General features: G+C 47.9%; 1 protein-coding gene across 4 annotated transcripts in view; it reads left to right on the top strand.

The window, feature by feature from the left end:
* The window catches only part of VDAC1 (voltage dependent anion channel 1), a 600,174-nt gene that overhangs the window by 446,333 nt on the left and 137,941 nt on the right, over window positions 1-15,900 (top strand). Inside the window, exon 5 of one of the 4 annotated variants that reach the window (XM_077473899.1) lies at window positions 15,673-15,874. The exons of the other annotated variants lie outside the window; for them this stretch is intronic. Coding sequence (XP_077330025.1) covers window positions 15,673-15,859 — 187 coding nt within the window. The 3' untranslated portion in view covers window positions 15,860-15,874. Of the gene's footprint in view, window positions 1-15,672; window positions 15,875-15,900 lie in introns of those variants that run through there. 4 annotated transcript variants of the gene reach the window in all.

Raw genomic sequence — 15,900 nt, 5'->3', positions numbered from 1 at the left:
TTAGAAGGGAAGGGTCTAATTTCCATGAGTGTGATCGTGCTTGAGATGAGGGGAAGGAAAACGTGATCGATATGGGATTGTGGTCCGAAATAAACATTGGATCAATGGATGCTTTTTTAAGTGAGGGCAGGGCATGCTGTGATACAAAAAGTAGATCAATTCTGGAGTATTTGTTATGTGGACGAATAGAAGGTGTAATCTTTCGTATCTGGATGAAGGGTGCGCCACGAATCATATAATAGGAGGGTTTATAATTGCGATTTTATTGCCTTCAGAGCAGCGTACGTGAGTGACGAGGTGCCCGAGGACGTATCGAGTAGAGGTTCTAGGGGAGCATTAAAATCACCTCCTAGCACAAGTATTCCTTCCCGGAATACCGTCAGTTTGTGGATGCTCATGAATGCTACTTGATGAGTGTTTGGCGCATATATATTTGCAAGCGTTATGGTCTTGTTTTTATATGTGCCTTTAAGAAACAAGAATCTGCCATTGTCATCTATCAGAGTGTCAGTGAGCAGGAAGGGAAAGTGTTTCACAAGAAGAATGGAGACACCTTTTGTCTTCGCGTTAGGCGTTGTGGAGTGGTAAGCTGTGGGATAGTAACGACTATACAATTTAGGGATCGAATTGATGCGGAAATGTGTTTCTTGGAGAAAAATAATGTCTGCTTTGTGTTTGTGCATGGAAAGGAGGAGTTGCAAAGTTTTTTCTGGGATGTTGAGCCCCCTTACGTTCAGAAAAATTAGCTTGAGATGGTCAAGGTTAGAGACGTTAGCAGTATTAGTCATGTTGGTCTTATTCACAGAACCTGGTGGTAAAAAAAAAAAAGGGGGGGGGGGAGAAAGGGGTACAAATTAAGGGAGGGAGCAGTAAGTGTTGAGGCACTTGCTAGTATAAGGATATGGGATAGGTGAGGAGAGGAAAGGGTTATCCGGCAACAGGTGAGTGCCTGCTCACCCGTTCACTTAAGGTATGAGGAAGCCGGGAATAGGTAGGGACCTGCAGACCGAACTCCGTATGTTGAGATACAGAGCAGATCTCCAAGCCCCAGAGTGGGAGGTGGTTACCTAAGAGTTCGAGAACATAGGGATGAGTCCATCACACCCCAAGCCTGTTTTGAGAGATGTGCTTTGGGTAAGGGACGAATGATAATAAAAGTATGGGATCAGGATGATCTGTGCAGTATCAAAGGGTAGAGGAACCAGTTATTGTATTCCCTAACAGAGTTTGTGAAGTGTATGAGCAGAAAATAAGTGTTCCTACCGACATCATTAAAAATTAAGCTACACAGCTATGGGAAAGCAACCGAGATCTATGTTGTGGTTTGTCCCTATAGCAGCGGGGGACATTCAAGTGTGCTTTACAAATGCAATTGCTTCTATGTAATGGTCAAGAGAAATTAACAATACAGGCAACATCATAACATGCAGTATACCAGAGGTAGTCTATGCCAGTGAATCGATCGAGTCCTTTTAGAGGGTAGAAAAATAGTGAGGGGATTAAGCACATGTGTGAATGAAGGCCACTAAGTGAGCCTAAGTAATAGAACCCCTTGGGTAAGGATAATAAAAATCCGAATGAAACAATCTGCGAAGGGAGTGATAGGACTCGACCAATGTGCTACCACCGTCCTAATAGCATTAAGGCTTATTATTGGGTCATGCATTAGCGTTTAGGGTCCTGGTGCATATGGCTGCACAAAACTAACCGCTTGACTGGAGAATCTTCTGGTAGAATGTCAAAGGCATTGATCGTAAAGTCTGCATATGTGGACAGGCATCACGTCAGAGGCGATAGCCATTGCCTAGAATATTCACTGACTTCTCCTATATCATTTATGACTTAGCTTATCTGTCAATGCAGCCGGAGAATAAACATTATGGGGTGCGTTGAGGTCGGTCTCCTGCTTTGGATAGGCTTCTTAACCCTCATAACTTGTCTGGAGGTGTGTAACTGTATTCTGTACGATAATATTGCGATGAAGCAGGATGCAAGTCCTAATGGAAAATCTGTGCTGGTTCGTGTAAAGCAGGGCCGTTATATGTTTGATATGAGGCAGACCGTCATTCGTATTAGGCGAGAGCTGGTCGCATCATACGTTCAGTCTATTAGTGCAAGAGAGCTTACGACTAGTAAGTTCTGAGACAGGTAGACACAGGTGTAACTGAGGGACTAACGGCTAGTAGGTCAGCGAGCATGGGGCAGAGCGATCGCTGTCATTCGTAACAAGGTGATTGCGATATAACAGATAATTCAACTGGCGTAAAGGAATGAATACCTCGAGTAGCAGGCAAATGATATTCAGGGACTTTCACTGCAGTTCATTGAGGCATTCTGTAGCCATAACAGGTATGCTAACTAAAACCAGGATAACAAAAACAGTCGAACATAACTGAGTGAAAAGAACGTGTGGCAGTTACTTATCTACTGGACTGTGGAATTCTCCGTTAGCGGTCTCGGCGAGCCCTGCGGGAGATCGGGGCGGCCGTAGGGCTTCGTAAGTGTGCCTTTTGGAGTTGTAGAGCCGGGGCTGGATGTGATGTTGACTGGGACGGTGAACGTTGTCGTCTGAAGTGGGATTGTTGGGTCTCCATCTGGTCCTCAGAGTGTTGGTTGAAGCGGGGATTCGGAATGACAAATTCTGCGTACCACTCGGGAAGGGACACCAAAGGAATGTCCAGGGTATAGCAGAAAGCTTCCAGATCCTCAGGAACCCTAAGGAGCGCCGTTCTTCCCTGGTTAGAAGCTGAAAGACCGAACGGGAACCTCCAACGGTAAGGGATTCCTTTGTTTTTCAGTGTCTCCAACAAGGGGCGGAGGGCTCATCTGTTCCGTAGCGTGATAGCTGAAAGATCCTGATAGATGGTGATGGGATGCCCGTTGAATTCTAGTCGTCTCTGCGTTCTGGCTTGTTTGAGGATGGCTTCTTTAAGCTGATAGTCACACAAGCAGCACACTACATCTCGCGGTGGGTCCGTGTCCCGACCGCGGGGTCTGAGCGCTCTGTGTATTCTCTAGATTGATATGGTAGATTGATTGGGCTTGTCGAGGAGTTCGTTGAAGAGTGACGATATCACTCGGAGCAATTGGTCGGTATCCACACTTTCGGGGAGTCCTCTCACCCGAAGGTTGTGTCTCCTGCCCCGTTCCTGAGATCCGTGATGGTGGCGAAGAGGGTATCCTTAATGTCAGCCGCAACGGTGCGTAAATCCAATAGGCTCGGTTGTTGAAGAGCTGCTGGTGGGGGATCTGTCGGTGCGGGAGGAGAGGGAGTCGGTAACAAGATTATCCCATCTTGTGAGGAGGCTGTGGAAGAGGCCGCCATGTTGGCCCTCTGTGTTCTGAAGAGATCGGGGATATTCTGTGTTCCCCGAGTAGGATTTTCTCTGGGGGATCGCGATCTAGAGTGTGAATTTCCTCTGGATGCTGTCCCCATCATCCGATGTGTGAAAGCTTGTCCGTCTCCTCAAATATTGCCAAATGTAGGCTAGGGTATGATGGAGCTCTGGAGTTATGCTGCCATCTTCTCTCCCGGCAAGCCACGCCCCTATTTTTACTTTTTATTTCACATCTTATTTGTTCTTAATTTATAAAAAACTTTTTTTATTTAATTCAACCATTTGAAAGGCTACAATCACTCCACGGTGTTTGTCATATGAGACTGTTTGAACTATTTTAAATAATTTTTCAGTTCAAATAAATACACCAGAAGGTCTAACACATTTTTTCACATAAATTACGTTATTTTTACACAAATTATGTTTTTTTCAGATAAGGCATTGAAAAATAACGAGTGTCGAGCACATTTATATTTTTAAAGGATCACAAGCCTCACTAGTTCGCCAACACCCGCCAGAGGGTTTAACACAGAATTGTTTCCATAATTTTAGCTATATCTTTTTTGTATTCAATTAAAAAAAATGCATTTAAACAGCACATTTCTCATTTTGGGATAATAGGGGACAGCGCCACTTCTACTTTCCTTTTTTATTCCCATACTCAGACGGACTATGACAGGTACTCGGGTACTCTGATGGACTGCGACAGGTACTCGGTTATGCTGATGGACTGCGACAGGTACTCGGTTATTCTGGTGGACTGCGACAGGTACTCGGGTATTCTGATGGACTGCGACAGGTACTCGGGTATTCTGATGGACTGCGACAGGTACTCGGGTACTCTGATGGACTGCGACAGGTACTCGGGTACTCTGATGGACTGTGACAGGTATTCGGGTATTCTGATGGACTGTGACAGGTATTCGGGTATTCTGATGGACTGTGACAGGTATTCGGGTATTCTGATGGATTGAGACAGGTACTCGGGTACTCTGATGGACTGCGACAGGTACTCGGGTACTCTGATGGACTGCGACAGGTACTCGGGTACTCTGATGGACTGCGACAGGTACTCGGGTACTCTGATGGACTGCGACAGGTACTCGGGTACTCTGATGGACTGTGACAGGTACTCGGGTACTCTGATGGACTGTGACAGGTACTTGGGTACTCTGATGGACTGAGACCGGTACTTTGATGGGTGATGACTGGTCCTCTTTATTTGGGGGGGGGGGGGATCAGTGTGTGTTGGTGTACACTGTAGGCGGTAACGAGATGTTACCAGGTTATCCTCCTCACACACAGATCGTGTATGAGAAGGAGATTGCGGTAACATCTCGTTACCGCGGTTTGTTTACATTTAGTGATTGGCTGTGAAAGGATCACAGCCGATCACATGGTAAACAGCTGTCAGCCAATGGCTATTTACCACTGTCGGTGACGAGCAGTGTTCCAGCGAACACACCGCCACTGACCTGCACGGGCAGTGTGCTCCTGATCGCGCGCATGCGCCGTGCAAAGGGGGGGCAGTACCACCTGTGATCGGCCTTGACTTCATTGGGAACCAAAATGTGTTCAAATGTCTTGTAATAAGTATTTGATAGGCCATTCGGGCCTGGGATTTTATCTGAAGGGAGTATGGTCTGTTATATTTCTTCTGGCATGATCAAAGCGTTCAGTGACTGGATGTGGGAATTTGATAATGAAGGGAGGTTGAGTTTGGCAAGAAAATTTCCGGTGTCTCTTATTGCAGGTTGCGGAGTGGTGGGGTCATTCTTAAGGTTATACAGTGAAGAGTAGTAATCTGCGAACGCACCTGCTATTTCCTGAGGGTTTTCTACTTTAGTTGACATTGTAGGGTGATAGTTGTGGGGAATTCTGGTTTTGGTTCTCTGTATTTCAAGACTATTGGCTAATAGCTTGCCTGCTTTATTATTGTTTGCGTAGTAGTTTAGCTTTAGTTTCATGTAGTGCTCGTGTTTGGTGCATAGTGTTTCTCTGAGAGTATGGCGAAAGTCAGATAGTTTTGATGCCAGATATGGAGAAGGGTTTGTTTGGTTTTGGGTTTCCAGTGTGCGAATTTTGGTTAGGAGTGCTGTTATTTTTGCTGAGCGTTTTAGCCTGGAGTTTCTTAATCTTAATAAAAATGCCCCGCGCACATGCTTTGTGGGCGTTCCAATTTATAAATGAGCTAGTGGCATTGGTTTGTTAAATCTGAAAAATTCTTCCAGCTTATGGGAAATCTCTTTAAAGAATTCTGAGTCTTGTATCACTGACTCATTGCACCTCCAAATGTGCGTTGCTGCAAAACTATCCCCCCCCCCCCCCCTCCATTTGAATTAAAATTGGGTCGTGGTCAGACCACGTAATTCCTTGTATATCTGAGTTGGAAATTCTCTACAGCATCAGCTTGTCTGCTAGAAATAGGTCTATCCTAGAGTACAAATTGTGTCTAGGAGAATAAAATGTAAACATTTTTCATTTAGCATTCTGGTCTTGCCAAACATCCTATAGTTCCTCTTTGATAAGGAGGTCCCGAAAGAGGGAGGAGTGGCTCCTAATCGAAGTGGTGGTGTCTAGATTGCTGTCAACTATAGTGTTAAAATCATTGCACAATTGTATGCTCCCAACTCGCACTTGGGATATTTTTTTGATAATCTTTTTGATGAACTTAATCTGGTGTGAGTTGGGAGCATAAACATTAGTCAAAGTAATAGGCATGTTATTAACCTCCTGAGGTCTGCCCTATAGCTGAATGACGGCTACAGCGTGGATCTACATTGCCGGGACTACGTCTATTGACGTTGTTCCCTTTCCTGGCTCCCCGTGCGCTCCTACGAGCGCGCATCGGGGAAAATCTGTGTTGGCCGTGTCCTCTGGACATAGCCAATCACAGATCTCTGTAAACGGCCAATCGCAGCGGCCGTTTACAGCGCGATCGCCGCCTCCAATGAGAGATGATCTCAAATGTAAACATATGAGATCATCTCTCATTGCCAAATCTCTCTCCTCACACAGAGACAGCGTGTGAGGAGAGAGATTCTGTGAGTTATAAAAAGTGTGCCCAAACAGTGCCCAGTGATCCATCTAGTGCCATCTGTGCCCTCTTGTGCCATCAGTGCACCGTCAGTGCCCATCTGTACACCACCAGTGCCCACTTGTGCCATCAGTGCACCGTGGGTGCCCATCTGTGCACCACCAGTGTCCGTCAGTGGCAATCAGTGCCCATCTGTACCAATCGGTGCCCATCTGCCGTCCCATCAGTGCACATCTGTGCAATAAATCAGTGCCCATCTGTGCCATCTCAGCAGTGCCCATCTGTGCCCATCTGCCGCCTCATCAGTGCACATCTGTGCAATAAATCGGTGCACATCTCTGCCGACTCATCAGTGCCCATCTGTGCCACCTCATCAGTGGATATCAGTGCCCATCTGTGCCACATCATCAGTGCCCATCTGTGCCACCTCAGAGCATATCTGTGCCCACCTGTGCCGTCTCTGTGCAGCTTCATCAGTACACATCTGTGCCGCCTCATCAGTGCCCATCTTTGCTGCCTCATCAGTGCCCATCAATGCCACCTCATCAGTGCAGGCTTGGCACACACCTGCCAACCATGTCTAAAAGAGTCATTTCTGCCGAGGAGGCGTACCAAATTCTTTCCACGGCCGACGCGAGCAACGGGGAGCGCTCTTTTTCAGATTCCCTTTCAAATTCGGATTCTAAAGCCAACATCAATTATGAGCCAGTCCTCAGTAGTGAAACACTGACTGAATCGGAGGAGGAAGATATCCGGCCCATCAAACGAAGGCGTTCTAGTCAGGCAGTGGTGTCCACCAGCACCGAAGTGCCATCCACCAACACTGCAGTGCCTCGGCAAGAAAGGCCAAGTACCAGTGGGGTGTCATATCAGCCCCAAAGGGTTAGGACCCATGCCGGCCTTCCCTATACTCCCTATTAGGGATGAGCCGAACACCCCCCGGTTCGGTTCGCACCAGAACTTTCGAACGGACCCCGCGTTCGAAATGAACGTTAGAACCCCATTGAAGTCTATGGGACTCGAACGTTCGAAATGGAAAGTGCTAATTTTAACGGCTAATATGCAAGATACTATCCTAAAAAGGGTTTGGGGACCTGACTCCTGCCTCAGGGGACATGGGTCAATGCAAAAAAAGGTTTTAAAAACGTCCGTTTTGGCGGGAGCACTGATTTTAATGACGATTAAAGTGAAAAAAAAAAGTGAAATATTCCTTTAAATATGGTGCCTGGGGGGTGTCCAGGCCCTATATACTCAGAACAGCAGTATACAGGCGGTGCAAACAAGACAGGGACTGTGTAGGTTTGTTGTGTTAAGTTGAATCTGTTTGTAATTTTCAACTGGTACATTTTTTAAGTGTAGCTCCAGTCAAAAAATACTATTTTTAAGCTTTTTGGAAAACATAGGGAAGGGTTATCACCCCTGTATAATTTGTTTTGTCGTCCATCTTTTTTCATCTCACTTGCTGCTGTCTGATGTTTGTAAGTTGGATGTTAGTAAGTAGGGGCCTGCCCTATATGCTCTGCAGAAATGGCGGAACAAGGTGTTGGTTTTACCACAACATTGTAAGCCCTGAAAGTGACTCTTGGTGGGCGCTGGAGCGCCCTGCTGTGAACGATTATATCAAGAATTGTAATTACATGCCATTGTTGAACAGTGGTAGAAAAATTGACCTTTGGTGGTTGTGATGCTGGTGCATCAACACTATAAGTCCTCACCGTTACTCTCGGTGGGCACAGGAAGGGGCCCTCCTGTGAAATATTATATCAAGAATTGTAATTACATGTCCCTGTTAAACAGGGGCAGAAAAATTGGGCCTTAGGCACTGGTGCCATCACACTGAAACCTCTGCCATATACTCTAGTTTTATTGCAGGAATTAGCCCTGCTGCAAAGCATTGCATCAAAAATTGTAATTAAACGCCCCTGTTAAACAGGGGCAGAAAAATTGGGCCTTAGGCACTGGTGCTGGTGCCACCACACTCCAACCTCTGCCATATACTCTAGTTTTATTGCAGGAATTAGCCCTGCTGCAAAGCATTGCATCAAAAATTGTAATTAAACGCCCCTGTTAAACAGGGGCTGAAAAATTGGGCTGCTGGCATCACCCAGAACCAAAAATGTTCTTCCAACATATCAGCGGAGGAGGAAGAGGATAGACAATCAACATAACAGGACAGTCACTCAGCATCAGCATAGGCAGTCTTGAAGGGATGTGGTATTTCAAAAAAAATTATTCGGTTACATCAGCTTCAGGTGCTTGGTAGCTGTGGGTGATCCAAGACTGATTCATCTTGATGAAGGTCAGTCGATCAACTGATTCGGTGGACAGGCGCACCCTGTGATCGGTAACAAAGCCACCAGCAGCACTGAAGGTGCGTTCCGAAAGAACGCTGGATGCAGGACAGGCCAGTAGCTCAATTGCATACTGTGCAAGCTCTGGCCAGTGATCCATCCTCAAGACCCAGTGAGCCAGAGGATTTTCAGTGGGAAAGGTGTCCAAGTCTGACCTTGCCCCTAGGTATTCCTGCACCATGTAAATTAGACGCTGGCGATGGGTGCTGGAACCAATCATACCTTGGGGCTGCGGACTAAAAAATTGTCTGAAAGCATCAGTCAGACGGCCACCTTCTCCACCGCTCCTTCTGACTGATGCCTCAGCAACACGTTGTCCAGGACCAGGAGTTTGTGACCTCCCAGTCTCTGGGAACGCGTTTGCACAGAGCTTTCTGCAAGGCCTCCCGGAGATGTCTCATCCTCTGCTCCCTCTGCGATGGCAAGATAAGGTCGGCAACCTTACCCTCGTACCGTGGATCAAGGAGAGTGGCCAGCCAGTAATGGTCCCTCTCCTTGATCCGAAGAATACGAGGATCCTTCCGCAGGCTTTGCAGGATCAGGGAGGCCATGCAGCGTAGGTTAGCTGAGGCATTCGGTCCGGAGTCCTCTGGGTCACTAAGGACAACATGATCCGCAGCTACCTCCTCCCAGCCACGTACAAGTCCACGTGTTTCTTGGGACTGTAAATCATCCCTATAAGACTGCTGCTGCTGATGCTGAGTGCCAGCCTCCACCTCCATGCTGGCACAATCATCCTCCTCCTCCTCACCCTCTTCCTGTGTGATGGGTGGCACAGCAGGAACACTGTCTGGATAAAGGGGGCCTTGAGAGGCAAGGAAGTCCTCCTCTTCCTGCCTCTGTTCTGCCTCAAGTGCCCTGTCCATTATTCCACGCAGCGTATGCTCCAAGAGGTGGACAAGAGGTACAGTGTCACTGATGCATGCACTGTCACTGCTCACCATCCTTGTGGCCTCCTCAAACGGTGACAGGACAGTGCATGCATCCCTGATCATGCCCCACTGGCGTGGTGAGAAAAAACCAAGCTCCCCTGACCCTGTCCTGGTGCCGTAGTCGCACAGGTACTCATTGATGGCCCTCTGCTGCGTGTGCAGCCGCTGCAGCATGGCCAATGTTGAGTTCCATCTGGTGGGCATGTCACATATAAGGCGTTTCTTGGGCAGGTTCAACTCCTTTTGGAGCTCAGCCAGCCGAGCACAGGCATTAAATGATCGGCGGAAATGCACACAGACTTTCCTGGCCTGCTTCAGGACATCATGTAAGCCGGGGTACCTGCCCAAGAACCGCTGCACCACCAGGTTAAGGACGTGAGCTACACAGGGCACATGGGTCAGTTGTCCCTGTCGGAGGGCGGAGAGGAGGTTGGTGCCATTGTCGCAAACCACCATTCCTGGCTTAAGCTGGCGTGGCGTCAACCACCTCTCGGCCTGCCCCTGCAGAGCTGACAAAACATCCGCCCCAGTGTGGCTCCTGTCCCCCAAACAAACCAGCGCAAGCACGGCATGGCATCGTTTTGCCTGCGTACTTGCGTAGCCCCTGGAACGCCTACGGAGCACCGCTGGTTCTGAGGACAGAGCACTGGAAGAGGCCATGGAGGAAGAAGAAGAGGAGGGGGTGGAGGAGAGAGGTGTGTCACAACCAATAGTAGCATTTTGGAGGCGTGGTGGCGGAACAACCTCCAACACTACTGCACCTTGTCCTGCATCCTTCCCAGCAGCCAGAAGAGTGACCCAATGGGCCGTGAAAGACAGGTAACGTCCCTGTCCATGCCTGCTGGACCATGAGTCAGCGGTAATATGCACCTTACCGCTGACCGCCCTGACCAGCGAGGCAAGGGCATTGCCTTCCACATGCCGGTAGAGAGCCGGAATCGCCTTCCGTGAGAAAAAGTGGCGTTTGGGGACCTGCCACTGAGGAACCGCACATTGTACAAACTCACGGAAGGGGGCCGAGTCTACCAACTGAAAAGGCAGCAGTTGAAGTGCTAGCAATTTAGCCAAGCTAGCATTCAACCGCTGGGCATGTGGATGGCTGGGAGTAAACTTCTTCCGCCGGTCCAGCAGCTGGGGCAGGGACATTTGCCTGCTATAATCGGATGTGGATGTACCACTAGCAGAGTTCCCGGAAGCACTTGGCTGTGACACACCTAATTCTACACCTTCATTCCTCTCAGAGCAGGTTTCAGAGAGGACTGAAGGTCTAGTGGGGTTGGAGATGCCAGCTGATGAGGAGCAAGGAGAGGTCCGCTTTGTTCTTTGGTGTGGGTCTTTGAGGTACGCTTGCCAACGAGCTGCATGGCAGGTCAACATGTGTCTGGTCAAGCATGTGGTGCCCAAGCGGCTGATGTTTTGGCCACGTGAGATACGCTTGAGACATATGTTGCAAATAGCAGCGGTGCGATCTGATGCACTCGTCTCAAAAAAGGCCCACACCAAAGAACTTTTAGAATAACGCGCAGAGGAAGCGCTCTGCGCAGGCGGAGCTCTGCGGTGTGATTCAGTTGGTGTGCTGCCCCTAAGCTGACCCCCGGAGGGCATCCTGCCTCGTTGGACATGTGCCTCCTCCTCCTCCTCCTCCTCCTCCATCCTTCCAGGCACCCACGTGGAGTCAGTGCCCTCATCATCCCCTCCCTCTTCATCGCTGTAGCAAACCTGGCAGTATGCTGCAGCTTGTGGAACATGACTGCCAGATTGCTGTCCTTCTTGAGCATCCCCTCTCTCTGCGCTCACGCTACTGCCTTCCTCTAGCTGAGTGTCATCATCAGAGCCCACCAAACACTGGGCATCCTCCTGGAGCATGTACCCAACACTGTGCTCAAAGAGTTCAGGAGACTCCTCAGGAGGACGTGGTGGGTCTAGGGAAGGAGTCACTGATGATGACATTGAGACGAGGGAAGACGATGTGTTGGCAGCTGCTTTGCTACTACCCTGAGACTGGGTGAGAGAGGATGAGGAGGATGAAGAGGGCTTGGTCATCCACTCTACCAAGTCGTTGGCATGTTGCGGTTCAACATGTCCAGCTGCAGAAAAGAAGGACAAGCATGTCCCATGGCCACGTGCTGATGACAATGCACCGCGTCCACGACCAGCACTGTTGTCTCTAGACACAGAGCCTGCTTGCCCTCTTTTATCGTCTCGCGCCTGTCTGCCTCTCCTTGCTGGCCTTCCAGACATGGTAATGGCCTGAAGGGAGTTGGGTAAAACAGTAGTTGGGTAGTTTATATTGTGCTGGAGGCACACAACACCCACTAACTCCTGCAGATGCCTTTTTTATAGAACAGCAGAGATAAAGGGGTATATACAGATGTATACTGTGCTGTGCTGGAAGCACACACAACTTCCAATAACTCCTGCAGATGACAATTGGGCCCAAATAGAGAACAGCTATGTAGGTGGATTATAGCGGTATGTACTGGGTACAGAGCACGCAGACAGCACGCACTATCTCCTAACACTACTGACTGCAAGCTCTATTATTAAAGATGGACCACTAGCTATATAGGTGAGGTGAATATCACGGTGTATACTGCGTTCAGGGCACGCAGACAATAACCAGAAAACAGCAGAGATAAAGGGGCATATACAGATGTATACTGTGCTGTGCTGGAAGCACACACAACTTCCAATAACTCCTGCAGATGACAATTGGGCCCAAATGGAGAACAGCTATGTAGGTGGATTATAGCGGTATGTACTGGGTACAGAGCACGCAGACAGCACGCACTATCTCCTGACACTACTGACTGCAAGCGCTATTATTAAAGATGGACCACTAGCTATATAGGTGAGGTGAATATCACGGTGTATACTGCGGTCAGGGCACGCAGACAATAACCAGAAAACAGCAGAGTTAAAGGGGTATATACAGATGTATACTGTGCTGTGCTGTGCTAGAAGCACACACAAATTCCAATAACTCCTGCAGATAGCAATTGGGCTCAAATAGAGAACAGCTATGTAGGTGGATTATAGTGGTATGTACTGGGTACAGAGCACGCAGACAGCACGCACTATCTCCTGACACTACTGACTGCAAGCGCTATTATTAAAGATGGACCACTAGCTATATAGGTGAGGTGAATATCACGGTGTATACTGCGGTCAGGGCACGCAGACAATAACCAGAAAACAGCAGAGTTAAAGGGGTATATACAGATGTATACTGTGCTGTGCTGGAAGCACACACAACTTCCAATAACTCCTGCAGATGACAATTGGGCCCAAATAGAGAACAGCTATGTAGGTGGATTATAGCGGTATGTACTGGGTACAGAGCACGCAGACAGCACGCACTATCTCCTAACACTACTGACTGCAAGCTCTATTATTAAAGATGGACCACTAGCTATATAGGTGAGGTGAATATCACGGTGTATACTGCGTTCAGGGCACGCAGACAATAACCAGAAAACAGCAGAGTTAAAGGGGTATATACAGATGTATACTGTGCTGTGCTGTGCTAGAAGCACACACAAATTCCAATAACTCCTGCAGATAGCAATTGGGCTCAAATAGAGAACAGCTATGTAGGTGGATTATAGTGGTATGTACTGGGTACAGAGCACACAGACAGCACGCACTATCTCCTAACACTACTGACTGCAAGCTCTATTATTAAAGCTAGATCACTAGCTATATAGGTGAGGTAAATATAGTGGTGTATACTGCGGTCAGGGCACAGACAGTAACCACTACACAAGAGCAAGATAGGAAATCAGCCAAAAACGATTGGTGTGTAACTGTGTTGAAGGTACACAGAACACCCACTGCTTCAGATGCCAACACACTACACGAGGCCGCCTCAAAGGCGGCCTTATATAGTGTGGGGCGTGCACTACACAGCCTGAGCTATGATTGGCCACAGGCAGGACGCCCGTGGCCAATCATGGCTCTCCTCGCTGCTGGCGCTGCGATTGGCCAAGCATGCGGGGTCACAGTGCATGCTTGGCCAATCATGAGCCAGCAATGCACTGCGCCACCGCAGTGCATTGTGGGCCACACAAATTTTGCCACGAACGGCTCAAACGTTCGGAATTCGGCGAACGCCCGAACGACCAATGTTCGAGTCGAACGTACGTTCGACTCGAACACGAAGCTCATCCCTACTCCCTATACCCTTCAGAACCCCTTGTGGCTTCCTCCTAATTCAGGAGAGGCCAATGTTCCCCCTTTCACTGCCCAGCCAGGAGTCCAGGTGGACACGGAGTATTTTACCCTAATACATTTTTTAAATTTAATTTTTACTGAGGACATGTTGGCGTCAATTGTGGCCCAGTGCAACCTGTATGCGCAACAATTTATTTTGCAAAATCCAACATCTTATTATGCCCATCCCTACGAATGGAGAGACCTAACAGTGGAGGAGTTCAAGGAGTTCAACAGTGGAGGAGTTTAGGCCTCACATTTAACATGGGACTCAACAAAAAAAATCAATTGCGTACCTATTGGTCAACCCTCCCCCTCCACCACACACCGCTCTTCTCCACGGTAATGCCCAGAACCAGGTATCTGATGATCATGAGGTTCCTACATTTCAGTAACAATATCCAGTGCCCTCCAGGAATTGACCCAAATTACGACAGGCTTTACAAAATTCATCCAGTACTTAATTATTTTTCAGAAACATTCCCCAAATTGTTTACTCCGGACCAACACATATGTGTGAATGAGTCCCTTAATAAATTTAGCGGCAGGCTTAAAATTAAGCAATTTATCCCCAGCAAAAGGGCCCACTATGTGGTGAAGATCTACAAATTACTGCGACCGAGCCACAGGGTACACATATTCATTCATAGTGTACGAAGGGAAGGACACCCAGCTGCAGCCCCCTAATTGTCCAGACTACTTGGGATTCAGCGGGAACGTTGTTTGGGACCTCATATACCCCTTACTGGATAAAGGCTACCACCTGTATGTAGACAACTTCTACACATCTCTGCCCCGTTCCACAACCTTCACCGGAAGAAGATGCCAGCATGTGGCACTGTAAAAAGGAATCGGAAGGGCTTTCCTCAAAGTCTTGTAAATAAGAAGTTGAGAAAAGGAGAAATGACAAGTCTGTGAAACCAGGAGATTCTGGCAGTGAAGTGGAGGGACAGAAGGGATGTATACATGTTGTCTTCTATCCACAATGATACGTTCATGGAAATCCCCAGAAGGAATGGCCCCATAAAAGAAACAAAATGCATTTATGAATATAATTTGTTCATGGGGGGAGTCGACTTCAATGACCAAATGATGGAACCATACCTTGCCACAAGACGGACATACCATTGGTATACAAAAGTAGCAATTTATTTTTTTCAATTGGCCATATACAATTCCTATGTCATTTACCGCAACTCCACCCAAAACCCCAAACGCTTCTTTGGCTACCAGGAGGAAGTTTTCACTGCCCTTATTTTCCCGAACGGCCCACCAGAAAATATCCAATCAGATGTTGTTAGTAAACTCTCTGAGCGCCACTTTCCCAATAAAATTCCTCCCAAACCAACAGACCAAAGACGTCAAAAAAGATGTAAGGTGTGTACCAGAGCAGGCGTCAGAAGAGACACATCTTATTATTGTGCACAATGTCCTTCCCAACCAAGCCTCTGCATAGGTGACTGTTTTCGCCGTTACCATACTTCAATAAATTATTAGTGAAGTATGGTAAACATAATCCTCAGTTCCTGCCTTCATACACCTTCACACCCCTTATGCCACTGCCTGCTCTGTAACTGACCCTGGCTTGTTATTCGACCACTCTTATGCCTGCTGATTCTGTACATACCTCTACCTGATCTGGAACTGACCTTGGACTGTTTGACCATGATATTTGCCTGCCTCTTGGACAGATCTTGTATTCTGCAACTGGACTAGTGGGATTCAAGACAGGGTCTCATATGTGAGGGGCTCCATAATAGTTTTTCTGGATGAAGAAAACTATTTTCTTTTCTTATTCCTAGATTAGGGTCTGCAGACTCGGAGGCTTCAAAGAGATTTGGGTGGGAGAAGCCTCTACCCCATCCCCATTCTGTCCTGAATGAGGCTCTACTTCTGTCTGCTGCCTGTAGGACTTACTGCCATCATGCCACACTGACCACACCACATGGACCTGCCTACTACCAGGACCAATATTTTTGGCACTGCTGACAATATCTCTGCACTGACCCTGGACTGTATATGGACAGTAT

This window comes from Lithobates pipiens, unplaced genomic scaffold, assembly GCF_037356315.1.
Source record: "Lithobates pipiens isolate NorthernLeopardFrog02 unplaced genomic scaffold, aLitPip1_a1.2 Scaffold_8, whole genome shotgun sequence".
Taxonomy (NCBI): Eukaryota; Metazoa; Chordata; class Amphibia; order Anura; family Ranidae; genus Lithobates; species Lithobates pipiens.
Note: the sequence above shows the minus strand (reverse complement) of the source record. Positions and strands in the feature narration are given on the sequence as shown.